Source organism: Ictalurus punctatus, chromosome 16 (assembly GCF_001660625.3).
Source record: "Ictalurus punctatus breed USDA103 chromosome 16, Coco_2.0, whole genome shotgun sequence".
In the NCBI taxonomy this organism is placed as follows: Eukaryota; Metazoa; Chordata; class Actinopteri; order Siluriformes; family Ictaluridae; genus Ictalurus; species Ictalurus punctatus.
This window is the reverse complement of record NC_030431.2, coordinates 9,030,001-9,047,500: the sequence shown is the minus strand read 5'-3', so window position 1 is coordinate 9,047,500 and position 17,500 is coordinate 9,030,001. Positions and strand designations below refer to the sequence as shown.

The 17,500-nt window shown below is 37.0% G+C and overlaps 1 protein-coding gene across 9 annotated transcripts in view; it reads left to right on the top strand.

The window, feature by feature from the left end:
- Window positions 1-16,019, top strand: part of zcchc9 (zinc finger, CCHC domain containing 9) — a 25,847-nt gene extending 9,828 nt beyond the window's left edge. The window contains exons 2-8 of one of the 9 annotated variants that reach the window (XR_001815105.3): window positions 1,649-2,013; window positions 2,428-2,572; window positions 3,080-3,172; window positions 7,934-8,002; window positions 8,343-8,480; window positions 10,155-10,235; window positions 15,652-15,790. Coding sequence is in view for 7 of the 9 variants with exons in the window: in XM_017489961.3 (XP_017345450.1) it covers window positions 1,660-2,013; window positions 2,428-2,572; window positions 3,080-3,172; window positions 7,934-8,002; window positions 8,309-8,480; window positions 10,155-10,193; window positions 15,652-15,697 (918 nt within the window). In the remaining 2 variants the exon portion in view is untranslated. Of the gene's footprint in view, window positions 1-1,648; window positions 2,014-2,427; window positions 2,573-3,079; window positions 3,173-7,933; window positions 8,003-8,240; window positions 8,273-8,308; window positions 8,481-10,154; window positions 10,236-15,651 lie in introns of those variants that run through there. The other 8 variants (XM_017489961.3, XM_047160801.2, XR_006983852.2 and 5 more) reach the window with 8 other exon arrangements.
- Window positions 16,020-17,500: the final 1,481 nt, after the last annotated feature.

Sequence of the window (17,500 nt, the reverse complement as noted above, 5' to 3'; positions counted from 1 at the left end):
GAAAGGAGAGAGGGAGAAAAAAGATTATTATGACTGTGAAGTAGTAGAACAGAATCTAGTCAGGGTAGGCTTGACTAAACAAATACGTTTTAAGCCTAGACTTAAACACTGAGACTGTGTCTGAGTCCCGAACACTAATTGGAAGACTGTTCCATAGCTGTGGGGTTCTATAAGCGAAAGCTCTCCCCCCCTGCTGTAGCCTTCACTATTCGAGGTACCGTCAAATAGCCTGCATCTTTTGATCTAAGTAGGCGTGGCGGATCCTATAAAACCAAAAGGTTGCTTAGATATTGTGGCGCGAGACCGTTTAGTGCTTTATAGGTTAATAAAAGTATTTTATAGTTAATGTGAGATTTTACTGGGAGCCAATGCAGTATTGATAATATCGGTGTGATATGGTCGTATCTTCTAGTTCTAGTTAGGACTCTAGCAGCTGCATTCTGGACTAACTGGAGCTTATTTATATTCCTACTGGAACATCCAGACAGTAAGGCATTACAGTAGTCTAATCTAGAGGTGACGAATGCATGAACTAGTATTTCCACATCATGTAGTGACAATATGTTTCTTATTTTAGAAATATTTCTGAGATGAAAGAAAGCTATCCTAGTAATTCTATCTACATGAGCATCAAATGATAGGCTGGAGTCAATAATCACTCCAAGGTCTTTAACTGCTGTACATGATGAAACAGAAAGACCATCCAGAGTAACCATGTGATCAGAAAGATTACTTCTAGCTACACGTGGGCCTAATAAAAGTATTTCTGTTTTATCAGAATTAAGTAGAAGGAAGTTAGTTATCATCCAATGTGTAATGTCCTTTACGCAATCCTCAATTTTACTAAGCTTCTGTCTGTCCTCTGGCTTCGCTGAAACATACAGCTGTGTATCATCAACATAACAGTGGAAGCTAATTCCATGTTTTAAAACAGAAACCTAAAACAGAAACCTGTGGAACTCCAAAAGTAACCTCAGTACGCATGGAGAAATCACCATTTACATCTACGAACTGATGATGATAGATAAATGTATGGACAAATTTCCCCAATTTTATCGCTGAATTCTTATGCTAATGCAGCATGTCAGGATAGTGTAAGACTAAATAAGCATGTCCGCTCTTTATTTAAATGTGGTGTAATTGAACGTGACTTCCAGTAACATTTCAAAACACAAAATGTTTCTATAAATGGAGTGATATATTTTATATAAAATATCATATATAATATATATTAAAAATATTTTAAATGAATAAAGCCAAAGAGGGGATTTGGGAACCCCTGCCCTATACCCATCATTATGTTGTCTGTATACAGTTGTATTATTATTTATTTTTTTTTGTTTTGCTATGCACAGAGCTTCAGAGCTGATGCATCTCATTTCACTGCACCTCTTTGTACTTGCTATGAATGCACATGTGACCACTAATCGTATGAATCTTTGAATTTTAAGATGCAACAACAACATTAAAAAACAACACCCTTTTGGATCCTGGAGTTACCTGCAGTTTTTTGTCCTGCTGTCTTTACAGTATTTTTTTTCCTTTGTTAATGTAGTGACCTAGCTATGCATCAATCACTGTGATATGTTTTATTAATTAATTTTTGCAGGTCTAAAACTTAAAATCTTCATGTACTTTCTTTCACCAGACAGTAACATTATGACACGCTGGGCGAGAGCCAAAAATGTCTATAAACACAAATCAACAGATGCTGCATCATGGAGCCAATTAAGGGCAGGCATAGCAGATGGAGGGAACTCTTCAGACAGCCATTTGCAGGATGATGCTTCACACAGTTACCCTGATGGAAAGAGAGCTAATAAATATAGACAACTTGATGGGAATGGTTTCATGGAGTATATGAAACACAAGAGGCAACGATTACCTAAAGGATGTCGAGGAATGGCCACAGAGGAGCAGGACATAAGAAAAGTAGTAGCCATAACTATAAAAAAAAACAAAAGAAGAGAAAATCGGAGGATAAAGAGACAGGATGCTACAAAGAGCAACATGGTGTGTAGCTTAATGAATTTATGGTCCTGGAAAGTAGGGTTGGATAAGATGATGATATTATTATCATGATAACTTCTCTATAACATAATATTGTTATCATGATAACTTCTGAGATATTGTGAGTATTGTGATCTCTTATTATACCTGTCTTCTTTTAAACAGTTTGCTACCATTTGAATCTTTAAAATTGTCAAATGTGTGTTTTTTTTTTTTTGTTTTTTTTAAAAAGCAGATTGCTTGGCAGTTTGTTAGGAAACCCATATATTGTAATACATGTTGTATACTATTGAAATATGTTGTTATATCGTATTGTATTTTTGTTGTATTGCCCAAACCTATTTGTGTGGACCTATTGCATTCGCGAATTTTTATGGATTCATACAAATGTGTTCCGCACCCCTTTACTATGTCCAGGTGTGCTTTAACTGTAGAAAGCCTGGCCATGGATTGGCTGACTGCCCAAAAGCTGATGAGGAAATGGGTAGAGGGATCTGCTTTCGCTGTGGTTCTACAGAGCATGAGATCCAGCGGTGTAGAGCTAAAGTAGATCCTGCTATGGGTAAGAATGTAAACTAATTTTAAATAGGGTTATAGACAATTGTCACGAGCGATTATTTATATTTCGTCAGTAGTTACAGTTTAACACTTCATCTGATATTTGAGAGGCTTTAAATCAGCAGAAAATTAATGCAAAGGCTAATTCTAAAAATGTCATACAATTGCTGAGTATCCTAAGTTGAACACACCTCCATGTTTCAAGATTACTCCCCCCTAACAATGTGATTGTGTCCAGACACAGCTGTTCACATTATATCTGTGTAAGAGAAAATCTTTTCAGGTTTCACCTATGGGAGATTGACCAGTATATATTGCATTGTTTAACATTTGCATACACTTAGATGTAATTTAAAGTCACTTCAATTTGTCACAAAGCGGTGTTTGTGTCATTTATTATTTATTTGATTAATGGTCTGCAGGCATTTTATTTATTTATTTATTTATTTATTTATTTGCAAAAGCACTTTTAATGCACTGTGTACTAAATTTATTTTTGGGGTTTTTACAGGTGACTATCCATATGCCAAATGCTTCATTTGTGGGAAGACTGGTCACCTATCCAAATCTTGCCCGGATAACCCAAAAGGACTTTATGCTGCAGGTATTTCCTTAAACAAATACTAAATTCATTTGAGTTCATTTGTGTGTGTGTGTGTGTGTGTGTGTGTGTGTGTGTGTGTGTGTTTTTTTCTGGTCTACCGAAAAAAATTTAAGTGGTCAAGTGAGTTATCCTTCACCATATTCTGACGTGAATGAGTGCATTTTGGCATACGTTAAGAGTACAATCCAGGCCTTAAAGCTTGATCCCTACAATGAGGGGTGCAGTGTCTCATTTGTGGTGTGTTTGTGTGCATTTCTTCCCTGGTGATGCTCTGCTGGTTTTTGTCAGTGGTCACATCATGAATAAATACAAGGAAATCAGTTTCATTGGCAGCCATACATGCCCATGCCATAAGATGAGGTAGTGTGCTTAGGCTCATGAGCAGATCCTTCCCTTCTACATATTCTTCTCCTCCCATTATTCTGGAACAAGTTGTTTTTTGTCTCATCTGTCCATAGGATGATGTTCTAGAACTGTACAGACATTTATTTATTTATTGAGATGTTTTTGGTAAATGCTAATCTAGTCTCTCTGTTGTTTAGGCTTATCAGTAGTTTACATCTTGTGGTAAAGTCTCTGTATTTATTCTGGTGAAAGTCTTCTATTGATTGATGACTTTGACACAGATATCTTCAATAGTAAAATCTTTTCAGTCCTTTTGGTGTTCCTGAGCTCTCTAGCATGTTCTTTTTTTCTTTTCTTTCTTTTTTTCTGTCTAAGAATGCACCAAATAGTTGATTTGGCCACACCTAACGGTGTTGCTATCTCTCGGATGGGTTTCTTTATATTTTTATTCAGCCTAATGATGGCTTGCTTCATTGACAGTGACAACTCTTTGAATCAGAATGCCACTGTTGTGTCCTTGAGCAAGACCCTCATCTGTTCAGCCAAAGATGTTTTGGACAAAATGTCTGCCAAATGACTAAATGTATATTTATAAATGTAACTGTTTCTGCTAAGTAATATTACTAGTATTTTACCTATGTCCCAGGAGAACACTGAGAGCAAATTGGGGGGGGAGCATAGTATATGGAAATTGTTAGGTTCCTGAGGAATCATTGTTTTTATTGGGAAGGTCTGTATGCATGTTGCTTCCTTAGTTCACAGTGTGCACTCTGTTACTTGTGGTTGTGTCTGTGGATTGAGTGGCAGGTGAAATGTCACCCCAGGCAAACATGAATAAGCTCCTCCATGGTTGCAGAGATCTGTTGTAACTGTTGAACATGTGTAATTCTCGAGCCACTGCTGTATCCGAAAAAAAACACAGTAGGCAGTTGGATGGTAGGCAGTTAGAAATTAACACGAGCAGGACTCATACAAATGCTAGGATTGATGAGACTTTGCCTTGGATTGCTAAACACACCGGGCTTATGAACAATATGAACATTAAGTGATCCGGAAGGTGAAAGCCAGAGCTATACTAGTATACAGCAGATTGCAACTTCTGCTGCTGGACAGGGGCCGGAGTGACAATATACAGTCCCCTTCGAAAGTATTGGAATAGAAAGGGTTTCAGATCAAAAGATGAATGAGATGATAGATCAGACTTTCAGCTTTCATTTCCTGATATTTACAGTTACATCGAACAGGGCACCTTTTTGTTGGAAACCACCCATTTTTCAAATGCTCAAAAAAATCGAAACATGTGATTGACGGGTGTTTCTGTTGCCCAGGTGTGTCACTAGAGCTGCAACAACTAATCGATAAAATCGATTATGAAAATCGTTCTCAACGAATCTCATTATCGATTAGTCAGTCTGCAGGTGGCACAGGGTACATTTGTTCATTACGTTACTTCTATTTTGAAAACACGCTTCGGAGAGTAAATACTAAAATTGAGTCCCAAACGACACACTTACACTATGTACTATGTACTCTACAGTTTAGTGTGTGAGTTTTAGAAAGGTAGTATCGTCTCAAATTGTTTGTTTTTTTTGTTTTTTTTAAATCGTCTCTAGGGTTTTTTTTACTACCTGAAAGTATAAGCTATTTCCCAGTCAGTGGCACATGACGTCATATGCACATAATGCGATGCCACAAGCTTTAGCAGATACTTACTCAACGACAATGACTTTCTTCAGTTTACTGTTATGTACATTTATGTCCCAACATGACCTCAGTCACCATCAGATGGAGGCGTAATCGTGAAGTGACTGAGGAAGAAAGTGTGTGACCTCCAAGTCCTCTAATTTTATATTAAACATCGCAGAGAAGATTAAACTTTACAAAGTGGAGCTTTCCTAGCAGGGAAGCGCGACAGCGATGCTTGTGCTCACAAACCTATGTTTATATCCAATTTCCGTGCTTGCAGTGTAACGTCTGTTTATTATAATGGAAGAGTTCTATTAGTCAAGAGGCCTCGTTGCTCCTCACTCACGGTATAGGCATGGTGATGTACAGTGGGAGCTCAAGTAAGATCTGTAATGTCTACTTAAAAGGCTATGATCAAATGTAAACATAAGAAAAACAATATGCCTAAAGGCTGTGAGTAACAGAAACCACAAGGTGCAGTGAAAGTGAGTTATTATTAATTTAGGACTGTAGTTTATATTAGTTTATATAACAGTGCTTTTTGTGCATCCATAAAAAGTAATGCATAAATACTATTATATAATATAAACTAATATATTTAAGTATTTATTAGAGATGCGCTGGTACTGCTAACCGATTATTCAGAGTGATATCGACCAATACTGAGAGTTCTGCTGTTTATACCTTTTTTAAATTAATAATAATTAATTCCACAATTCTGAAAAAATGCAAGAAAAAACCTTATTCTCTCCATTTCAACAAGTTGTTTCACAGTAACTGGTCTCATAAACAGAAAACACATTACTCAAATTAACATTAACTAAATTCTGAGGATTAAAGTAAGATTTCTTAACTTATTAAATGTTATTAATTCATATTAACATTGACTGAGTTCTTTAAAAAACCCTCCTGTTAGGCTCACATTCACTCACCACAAAGAAAAGCATTTCTACTTCATCATTGAATGTCAAACTGGTAATATATAGGTCTAATATAAACTTTTTTTTGGATGATATTAACATTAACTGGATATGTTAATATACTACCCTACATATATATTTTTCTGTGCAATATATATTTTTTGTCAACTCATCTTCATTTAAATCTTTCAACAATGTACTGGCCCTTTAATTCAGTGTGAGGAGCTCGAGCAGTGTGGCAGAAAAAAACAAAGACCTGAAGCCGAAATGCCTGCTCACTGCTGCTCGTGTAAAAATTGTAGTGGTGCAGAGGTTACACACTGCAGTTTTGTTGTCATTCCACACAAGAGACAACATCTTTACACACAGCATGAAATTTGTTTTCCCACCCTCTTTTTATTGACAGGATATAATTGGCCCAGAACATCGGATGTTTTTAAACTATCGGCTAATGGCTGATTAGCGTGAAAATTTTCCTTTATCGGCCAATACATTGGTGCATCGCTAGTATTTATTCATTAATTTTTATGGATAAATAAATAATCGGCCAACTAATCGACTATGAAAATTGTTCGTTGCAGCCCTATGTGTCACCAGATTGATTATGTGAGGAATTAATAGCTCTGAATGTCTACTCTTGGTTTGAGCCCTGGGTTCCACCTGTTTTTTTTGGTTGTTGTTTTTTTTTTGTTAAGGATCAAACAAAAATGAGGACCAGAGATCTGTCTGTGGGAGAAAAGCAAGTTACTTTCAAGCTGAGAAAAGAGGGGAAAATCTGAGAGATTGCACAAGCATTGGGCATAGCCAGTACAACAACTTAGAATGTCCTGAAAAAGAAAAACTGGTGTACTAACATCCAGACATTGAACAGGTCAGCCAAGGAAAACAGCAGTTGTTGAAATCATTGTGAATGAAGAACCCCAAAACAACAGTGTCATCACAAAAAACCTCCACATGGGAAGGGGTGAAGGTATCACAATCCACTGTTCAAACAAGACTTCAAAAGCATATATACTCTATAGAGGCCATACATTTCATGAGCAGTTAAACTGCCCACTGTTTTTCAGAAAAATATTCCATATCCTGCACATTATTTGCTTTTCCCCCCTTTTCAACAGTGGCTATATGATAAGAGCCATCTTTTCACACTTGTGAGGGATTCATACAAACTTTTACAAAAGATGCAAACATTCACTGATGGTCAAGATACAAGAGCCAGGGGTATGTAAACTTTTGAGTGATCCAAGGAAGGACAATCGATTGATGTTTGGAGCTGTCCACCCCTTTTTCTTGACTAGATCTCCAGTACCAGCTGAAAAGAAGCGGCTTCATACCATGATGCTGCTATTACTATGCCTCAATATAAAATATGGTGCTCTTTGGGTGATAACTCCTATAGAGTTATAACCAAAATGTTCTGCCTTTATCAGGGCATTGCACATTTTGAGCTTGTCTGTTTTTTTGGGGGGTTTTTTCTTCTCCTTTCTCTCAATGAGAGAGGGCTTCTGTATAGCCATCCTACCCCATATCCCACACGTGAAGAATACTAGAGATTGTTGTCGCATGTGGACAGTGACCAGTATTTGCCAGATATCTCTGCAGCTACTTTAATGTTGTTGTAGGTCTCTTGCATTTTTCTTGCTATATCATATTAAAGATGAAAAAAGAACTGACATGCTTTATCTTGGTTTAAATAAAACTTGTAATTTTAACAGGGCTGGGTGGACTTTTTATACCCACTGTATAACTTTGTGTTGTGTGTTTTTTTTTTTGTTTGTTTGTTTGTTTGTTTTTGTTTTTTTTTGCATAGGTGGCTGTTGTCGAATTTGTGGTTCAGTAGAACACTTCCAGAAGGACTGCCCAGACCATCAGACCTCAAGTGAGTTAGTTGTCCCTCAAATTTACTTGGAATTTATGCAAAAGAAGACAAAAATTACACACATGTTGATGTTTGTAGTGGCTTGGCCTAGTATTAGGGTACTTTCACATATGTTTAGTCATTTGGAATTGATCTCTGATTGCACTTGGGTGTGGACCGTGAGACCACCAGAATGTTATGTTTCTTACTGTTTACTCAATTTACCAGCCCCTTCTGCTGTACTCTAAAACTTACACAGATCAGTCATACCATTAAGTCCACTGACAGGTGAGATGAATAACATTGATTATCTCTGAATGGATTGAGGAACACGTGCTGACTTGGCCTCCAAACCCCCCAGAGCGCAATCTGATCGAGCACTTGTGGGATGTACTGGACAAACAAGTCCAATCCATGGATGCCCCACCTCACAACTTGCCGGACTTAAAGTATCTGCTGCCAATGTCTTGGTACCAGATGCCGCAGCACACCTTCAGAGGTCTGTGGACCCAATTTAAGCCATAATGTTATGGCTGATCAGTGTATTTTCATGTTTCTATTATTAAATTTTTATTTTACACTTAATAATAGGCAAGGTTTGACAGTTTGATTTGTGTGTTTGTTTTTTGTGTGTTCTTGAAGTTCTCAGAAAAATGCTAATTGGGGCATAAGGAGTATAGTTTGTGTTTTTGTTTTAAATTTTTTTTGAGTGTGGGTATCAATTTTTTTATGCTATGCACCAAAGACATTTTGGTTTGAGATCAAAAGATGGATATGAGACGAGCGTTTAGGATTTCAGCTTTTATTTCCTGCTATTTACAGCTAGATGTGTTAAACAACATTAAACATAGAACCTTTTGTATCTCAATGCATGATCAGTTGGGTTTAGGTCTGGTACTTGACTTGGTCAGTCTAATACTTCCATTGTACTTTGTTGAGTTAGCACTGTGTTTTAGATGATTGTCTTCCTGCATGATATAGTTCCTCTTGATTAATTTTTATGCATTTCTCTGTAAATTGGCAGACAAAATGTTCCAGTAAACTAGTGTTAATTTCGTTAACCAAAGCTATGATGAAAAATGTTCAACAATCTTTTTTTCCATGACTAAGACAAGGAGCTGACGAGAATACACTGACGTCATGAAACACGGACCTATATCGACGTGAAATATTGTTGCAGAAAAAAGATGAGACTAAAATGTATTTTGAAAACAATAAAAACTCTACAAAAGTATCGCTTTATTTTAATCAACAAAAAGAGGAGGCAAAGTATTACATACTGTTTTTTTCGAACGTGAGTTCCACACAGACATGCAAGTTCTGCATTGAAATGCGAGTTCCGCACATTAGCGTAACAGGGATATTCTGAGTGTGTTTGGACAGTGTTGAATTCCGTGATTGGCTATAATACCTACAGGTTGCAGCCAATGGGAAAGCTTCTCTATCAGCGGAACCATCAGACCACCTCAGGTAAGTTAGGGGTCTTAAGGGAGCCAAAAATCTTAATAGAAACAGTTACTTTAACAGATCTGATATTGGAACGCTTCACTTAAATAAATACCAGGAAATAAATGCTGAAATTCTAAGTTCTCTTCTCATATTCATCTTTTGATCTCAAGTCTAAATGTCTTCAGTCAACAGCAAAAATAATTGAATTGGCCTTACTGTTCTAACAGTTTCACAGGGGAATTACTATATTGTCATAAGTATATGTGAATAAGCAGAAATCTAGAACAACCACTGTACTCATTGTCATTGAGGCTTATTCTCATTCATTTTTTGACACAGGCTATCACTCATTTTTGTTGATGGTCAAAAAAAGGGAAGAAGAGAGAGTTTAAAGGGGAGAAAGACAGTCAGTTGGGCAGGATGGAAAAAACTATATTAAATTACTTTGGACCACCTGGTAAAAAAGCTAGGAGTGTGAGGGCAGAGGGTCGTGATATGGAAGATAAGGATGAATTATCTGTGTTTTTATAATTCATGTTCCTATATTGATATTCAAGAAAGCATATTGTTTGGAAGAGACATTAAGTGTAGACTAGATTAACTGAAATGTTAATCAATGGCTAAAATTTTCTACAGTTTTACGTGACTAAAATGTCACCAGTTTTTGTTGACTGAAACTAGACTAAAATAAACAGACTTTGCTAATGCCACTTTTCCACCGCAGGAACTTTCCACAGGAACTAGGGAGTTTTGGAGGTATTAGGTGTGTATCCACTACAGGGAGCAGTGGTTAATTAAGTTCCAGGTAAAATATTTAGCCCTCGCAAAGTCCCTACTTAGGAGGTGGTACTTTTTCAAAAGCCGGGAACAGGGGTGGAACTTGGGTGCTGAACATGTTGATTGTTGAGTGCACATAGCATTTTTTTGTCAACCACCATTTTTAAGTCTGTTGTGGTGTGTACAATAACAGTTGTTTATTGCGAACAGTTGTTTATTCGAATCAACACAATGGAGTTTCTTAAAAAATACAAAAAGCTCTATTTTGGTTTCATCTGTCCGTAGATCCTGATCCCATTTAAAATTCATTGTAGTGACTGGCAAACTGAAGACGCTTGACTTTGTTTTTGGATGAGAGTAGAGCCGTAAGGGTCCACTTACTGGTCCGACGACGGTATCCTATGACGCAATAGAAGGATTCCTGCATGTTTCTGTCTTTTCAAAGCAATGTGAATACATTTAGATTATTCAATTTGTTATTCCAATTCTGTTAGACTCTCTCTTAAGTTGAATCTGACTCCAACTGTAAAAACCTCAATGTTGTATTTGTTTGCTAGTTATTTGTAGATCACAGGTTTGTAGATACTTTTGATCTTTTACATTTGATTAATTCTTGTTTATTCTATATTTGAAATTGTGCTCTTTCATTCGGATTCCATCTTGCTCAGAGTCTCGTGCCGGTTGTGTATGCGGATCTCACGGTCACAAACTTGCCAGTCTTGGTCATTTGCCAGAGGTAATTGACTAAAGCTATTTAGATGGCTGCCCATGCTTGCCCTTTTATAAAAAGTACTTTGTTTAGTCCCCTTAGATAGTAACACTTAATTATAGTAACGTTATTTCTATTCAGAGGTCATGACCACTAAATTTACAGAGAAAATGTAAAATTAGCTTTATATAATCATGCCATAGTTTTCCTATGTAGACATTAACTAGAAAAATATTACAATAACCAGAGGTTTAGACTTCATCCTATTTAGACTTGGTCAATTCACTTTACGTTGTCCTAAGCGGAAATTTCATATCGAGCCTGTACACACTAAGTACACTTAACTTAAAGCCAAATTGTTAACCTGAACTTTAAAATCTCTGTTGGTGTTCATCAATGCTCCACCTAAACCTGGCTTTTAGCCTGTACTAACCTAGTCGCAGATTTGTGGTAACAAGGACTTAACGTAATCTGCTAGAGACAATAATTTCAGAATATAATCAAGTCTAATAATTTTTTTAACCATGTATGAACACATCCAAATCCAATACTACTATTAATAATAAGAAAGAATAACATTCAACATTACATTACCAATCAAATTCAAAACATAATACAATATAAGAAAGTGAAAACTTGCATACCTGGTAGAGAAAAACTACACACAGAAATCGTATGGGAGATCTGTCTACAGATTCCCTGAATCTTTGGCCAGGTCTCCCCTAAATACCCAGATGCTCTGTGGGTCCACCACATGGTGTTGTTTTTGATTATAATTTGATGTCTGTGGAAGGATGTACCTTATTTACTTACAGGAGGTAAGAATGAGGGACCCCAGGAAGGTATGCTAATGAGTCTTAATTGATCACATATACATATGTACAGTGAAATTCTTTTATTCGCATACCCCAACCTATTAGGAAGTTGGGTTCAGAGCACAGGATCAGCCATGATGCAGCGCCCCTGGAGCAGAGAGGGTTAAGGGCCTTGCTCAAGGTCCCAACAGTGGCACTTTGGCGGTGCTAGTGCTTGAACCCCCGACCTTCTGATCAGTAACCCAGAGCCTTAACCACCAAGCCACCATTGCCTTTAACAACATGCAATATTTTTATTTGAACTGCTGTTGAGGGAATGAGACCATATTTTCATGTGTAACATGAATAGTCAACATCTTAGTAAGGGTGTGAGGAGAGAGGATCTCCTAGTCTCCACTCAGCATGATGTGCTAATTTTGTGAGGGAGAGATAAATTGTTTATTCTCGTAGTAGATCTTTGTCCTTAGAGAGTAGTTCTCTCCAAGTTCAGACACTGTACCAGCCTTACAGGCTTTATTCTTAAAATTCAATTCAATTCAATTTTATTTGTATAGTGCTTTTTACAATAGACATTGTCTCAAAGCAGCTTTACAGAAATATCAACATGGTATACAGATATTAAAGGTGTGAATTTATCCCAACTGAGCAAGCCACTGAGTGGCGACGGTGGCAAGGAAAAACTCCCTAAGATGTTTTAAGAGGAAGAAACCTTGAGAGGAACCCAACTCTGAAGGGAACCCATCCTCATCTGGGTAACAACAGTTAGTGTGAAAAAGTTCATTATGGATTTATATGAAGTCTGTATGGCCTTAGGAGCAGCCGTAGTCCCAGCAGTCTGGAATTAGAGAAGATTTGAGCTCCATCCAGAGGCAGAAAGGATCTGGATCTCTAGTATCTCCATAAATTCGTGTGGTGCTCGACGAAAGGAGAGAGGGAGAAAAAAGATTATGACTGCGAAGTAGTAGAACAGAATCTAGTCAGGGTAGGCTTGAGTAAACAAATGTTTTAAGCCTAGACTTAAACACTGAGACTGTGTCTGAGTCCCGAACACTAATAGGAAGACTGTTCCATAACTGTGGGGCTCTATAAGCGAAAGCTCTCCCCCTTGCTGTAGCCTTCACTATTCGAGGTACCGTCAAATAGCCTGAATCTTTTGATCTAAGTAGGCGTGGCGGATCATATAAAACCAAAAGGTCGCTTAGATATTGTGGCGCGAGACCGTTTAGTGCTTTATAGGTTAATAAAAGTATTTTATAGTTAATGCGAGATTTTACTGGGAGCCAATGCAGTATTGATAATATCGGTGTGATATGGTCGTATCTTCTAGTTCTAGTTAGGACTCCAGCAGCTGCATTCTGGACTAACTGGAGCTTATTTATATTCCTACTGGAACATCCAGACAGTAAGGCATTACAGTAATCTAATCTAGAGGTGACGAATGCATGAACTAGTATTTCCGCATCATGTAGTGACAATATGTTTCTTATTTTAGAAATATTTCTGAGATGAAAGAAAGCTATCCTAGTAATATTACCTACATGAGCATCAAATGATAGGCTGGAGTCAATAATCACTCCAAGGTCTTTAACTGCTGTACATGATGAAACACAAAGACCATCCAGAGTAACCATGTGATCAGAAAGATTACTTCTAGCTACACGTGGGCCTAATAAAAGTATTTCTGTTTTATCAGAATTAAGTAGAAGGGAGTTAGTTAACATCCAACGTCTAATGTCCTTTACGCAATCCTCAACTTTACTAAGCTTATGTCTGTCCTCTGGCTTCGCTGAAACATACAACTGTGTATCATCAGCATAACAGTGGAAGCTAATTCCATGTTTACGAATAATTTGACCTAGGGGTAGCAAATATAAGGTAAAGAGCAGTGGGCCTAAAACAGAACCCTGTGGAACTCCAAAAGTAACCTCAGTACGCATAGAGAAATCACCATTTACAGCTACGAACTGATAACGATCGGTCAGATAAGACCTGAGCCAGGAGAGGACTGTTCCCTTAATACCAACAACATTTTCTAATCTATCAAAGAGAATAGTGTGATCTATAGTATCAAAAGCTGCACTAAGGTCGAGTAACACAAGCAGCGAGACACAACCCTGATCGTAGGTCAGTAGAAGGTCATTTACTACTTTAACTTAACGCTGTCTCTGTGCTATGATGAGGTCTAAATCCTGACTGATACATTTCATGAATGTTATTCCTATCTAAGTACGAGCATAACTGCTTTTTTACATATCACATATCACATGTTTGAAATATCACCAGTTTGGTTTGATGCCATTTACATTGTAATTGTTGAGTTGTCTGTTTTAAGGTTCGCGTTTGATCGTTATATCAGGGTGCTAATTTTTTTTCTCTAATTATTTTCCTTTTAAGTGAAGCCACTCTATCTAGCGTGTAGCGGAGTGTTGACTCCAAGCTTTTAGTCACCTGATCGAGTTCTATGGGATCTGACGGTGATCCAAATCTAATTGATGTTTCTGCGAGGTTATTTATGAAGCTCGTGCAGTAGCTGATGTGTAGGTACGTTTTACGCGGTAGCGAGGCGAGGTGGAAATATTATGATCAATACGTATTATGAACGAGATAAGATCATGGTCTGAGACAACTTCAGACTGCGGAAAAATGATAATATTTTCTATACTTAGTCCGTATGTTAGTATGAGGTCAAGATTGTGACCACCATTATGAGTAGGCCCGATTACGTTCTGATTAATCCCTACTGCATCTAAGATGGACACAACCGCTAATCTTACAGGGTCTTCCAGGTTATCAAAATGAATATTAAAGTCTCCGACGATTAATGCTTTATCTACATACACAACCAGGTTTGAGACAAAGTCTGCAAATTCACTAAGAAATTCAGTATATGGCCCTGGGGGTCTGTAAATAATAATTAGATGAATTGACTTATTTTTTGTGGCTACATAACTTATACTGGTATAAAGAATTAAATTTATGCTTAGGTTTTTGTGTGACGACTAGATTTTTACTATGGATGAGACCAACACCTCTATCAGTTGAACGAGGCTGATGTACATAACTGTATCCAGGAGGACTGGCTTCATTTAATGCTATGTACTCGTTTGGTTTAGTCCAAGTTTCTGTTAAACACATTAAATTACATTCCTGATCAGTAATGATGTCGTTAACAATAAGAGCCTTAGACGCAAGAGATCTAATGTTTTAATAGTCCTAGCCTCAGATCAAAAAACCCTTCCAAACAACTTGTGGTGATGTCGGATTGTGATTTTGGAGACTTTCTGACCCCAGGTGCAGCTAACTTCTGCAATTCTCCAGGTGTGATCCTTGGAGGTTTTTTTGGCTGCTCAACCCATCCTCTTCACACTGCCTTGAGAAAATATAGACACATAGCTCATAGCTTGTGCTATTTTCTTATAGCCGCTTCCCATTTTGTGAAGCTCAACAACCTTTTGCTGCACATCACAGCTATATTCCTTGGTCTTACCCATTATGAATGATTAAGGGAATTTGGCCTATGTGTTACAATGTATTATGGTTGAACAATTTCCTCTTCCTAGTCACCCAGGTGTACTAAATAAATGTAAAATATCAATGGGAATATACTTAAAATATGTATTTTTCTCATATGAATTCATAGCGGTGCCAACAATTGCTGAACACCTATATTTAAATAATTTTTTTGATAAACCTGTTTTGTTTGCAGTTGTTTATCCATGAGAGCAGAGTATTTTTGTGAATTTTTTTTAAAAATATCAAATAGTTAAATATTAGACAATTTTCATAGCCTTCTTTTTTAATAAAATGTGTTTATTTATTTGTGTATAATTTTAACTTGATTTCTGATCATTCATGTCTGTATTTTTAAACTTTAGAAGCAAAGTTGTATTTTAATGTATTTTAAATTTCCTGTCTTGTAGCAAATTCCATCACACTTGGTCGTCTGTCCAACAAGATCAGTGCTGATCATGAGGACATCAGTGTTCCTGTGACACAAGTGTCACTCAAGAAAGTCAAAGTTGTGGTATACTGAGCAGAGCCAATCAGTCTGAAATATTTGTCTCTGTTTTAAGATAATATCGAAGCATTTGGGAAGATATAGTTCAGGTATTATGTACACTCAACTTCTACTTTAATACGAAAACATGTACCTGCATGCAAGTATCCAATCTACCTATCATGTGGCATGTTTCTGAAATACTCAAGCCTATGGAATCCCAAACCTGCCAAAAGAAGAAATGGATAAATACATAAATAAATCTACAAATAAATGTTATAAATAAATGAGTATTCGTACTTTTATTTCCTTTTTTATTTATTATATTTTTTTATTTAATTATACATGTATTTGTCAACATTTATTTATTTCCACGGTTATGTATTTCCACATTTATTTGTCCTTATGATAATGAGGGGGGCATGTTTTATATAACATAGCAATCAAGCTCAGAGTGCTGACATAGTCATGGGTGAAGCTTTGAGGCCATGGTGACATGTTGTGGTTTGACAAAATAAATGCAAGAGGTGGGTGTGAACGTGCCTTTGAGTAGTGCAAGTCAAATAGGGAATGAATGACTTGGAGGTGTGCGATATGGTTTAAGTAATGTACTATCACAGTTACTGTATGTACAGTAATGGGGAAAAGTAAGTACAACCCATGAATTCTTTCTTTCTTTTTTAAACATATATTTGGACAAGCAAACATTTGATCATCTTGGAAACAGTGCATATTAATAAAGTTGATATACTTGAACAAAACCACAAGGAAAAATAGCTTTTCAATAATTTATTCAACAGAAATATCGATTGATGTGATATTTTTCTGTGGAAAAAGTACACACTTGGCCTCAGAAGCTAGTATATCAGAAATAACTTCTTGTAGGTGTTTTACATAATTGTCCACCAGTCTGACATCAGCTTGCTGGAATTTTTGACCACTCTTCCATGCAATATACTTTCAGCTTCAAGATGTTTGAGGGTTTTCTTGCACATACTGCCAATTTCAAATCCCCCCAAAACATATCAATGGAATAAACTTCATAATGGGCTTTGACTAGACCATTCCATAACCCTCCATTTCTTCTTTTTGAGCCATTCGTTGGTAGATTTGCTATTGTGCTTAGGATCATTATCCTGGTGAAAGGTCCACTTTCGGTTCAACCTTTGGAGAGATTGCCTCAAATTATCTTCAAGCACTGTTTGATATGATGAAGAATTAATTTGTTAATCAATGAATGCAAGCTGTCCAGTCCCTGTGGCAGCGAAGCAACCCCAAACCATAAAACTACCTCCACTGTGCTTCATAGTTGGTATGAGGTACTTCTCCTGAAAGCTGTCTTTGGTCAATGCCAATCATGTCTGCTGTTACTATGGCCAAAAAACTCATCTTTTGATTCGTTTCACTAGAGTGCATTTTTCCAAAAAGACCTGGTCTTTGCTGATATGCAAATTGGCAAACTGTCATCTTGCTTTAATGTTCTTTTTAAATAGCAAAGGCTTTTTCCTGGCACACCTCCCATACAGGTCACTTTTGTGCAATTTCTGTTTGATTGTAGAAGCATGCACTTTGATACCAACAGTTGCAAGACTTACTAGCGGAACCTGTGATGAAATGTTTGGGTTCTTGGAGACTTCTTTTTACATCAGATGCTCTGCTCTTGGATTTTCAGGGATGGCCAGTCGTGGACTAATTAGCAGCTGTTTGAAATCTGCACCATTTGTAGATAAATTTTTCAGTAACAGCTTGTCAAACTAAAACACCCAGTGCCA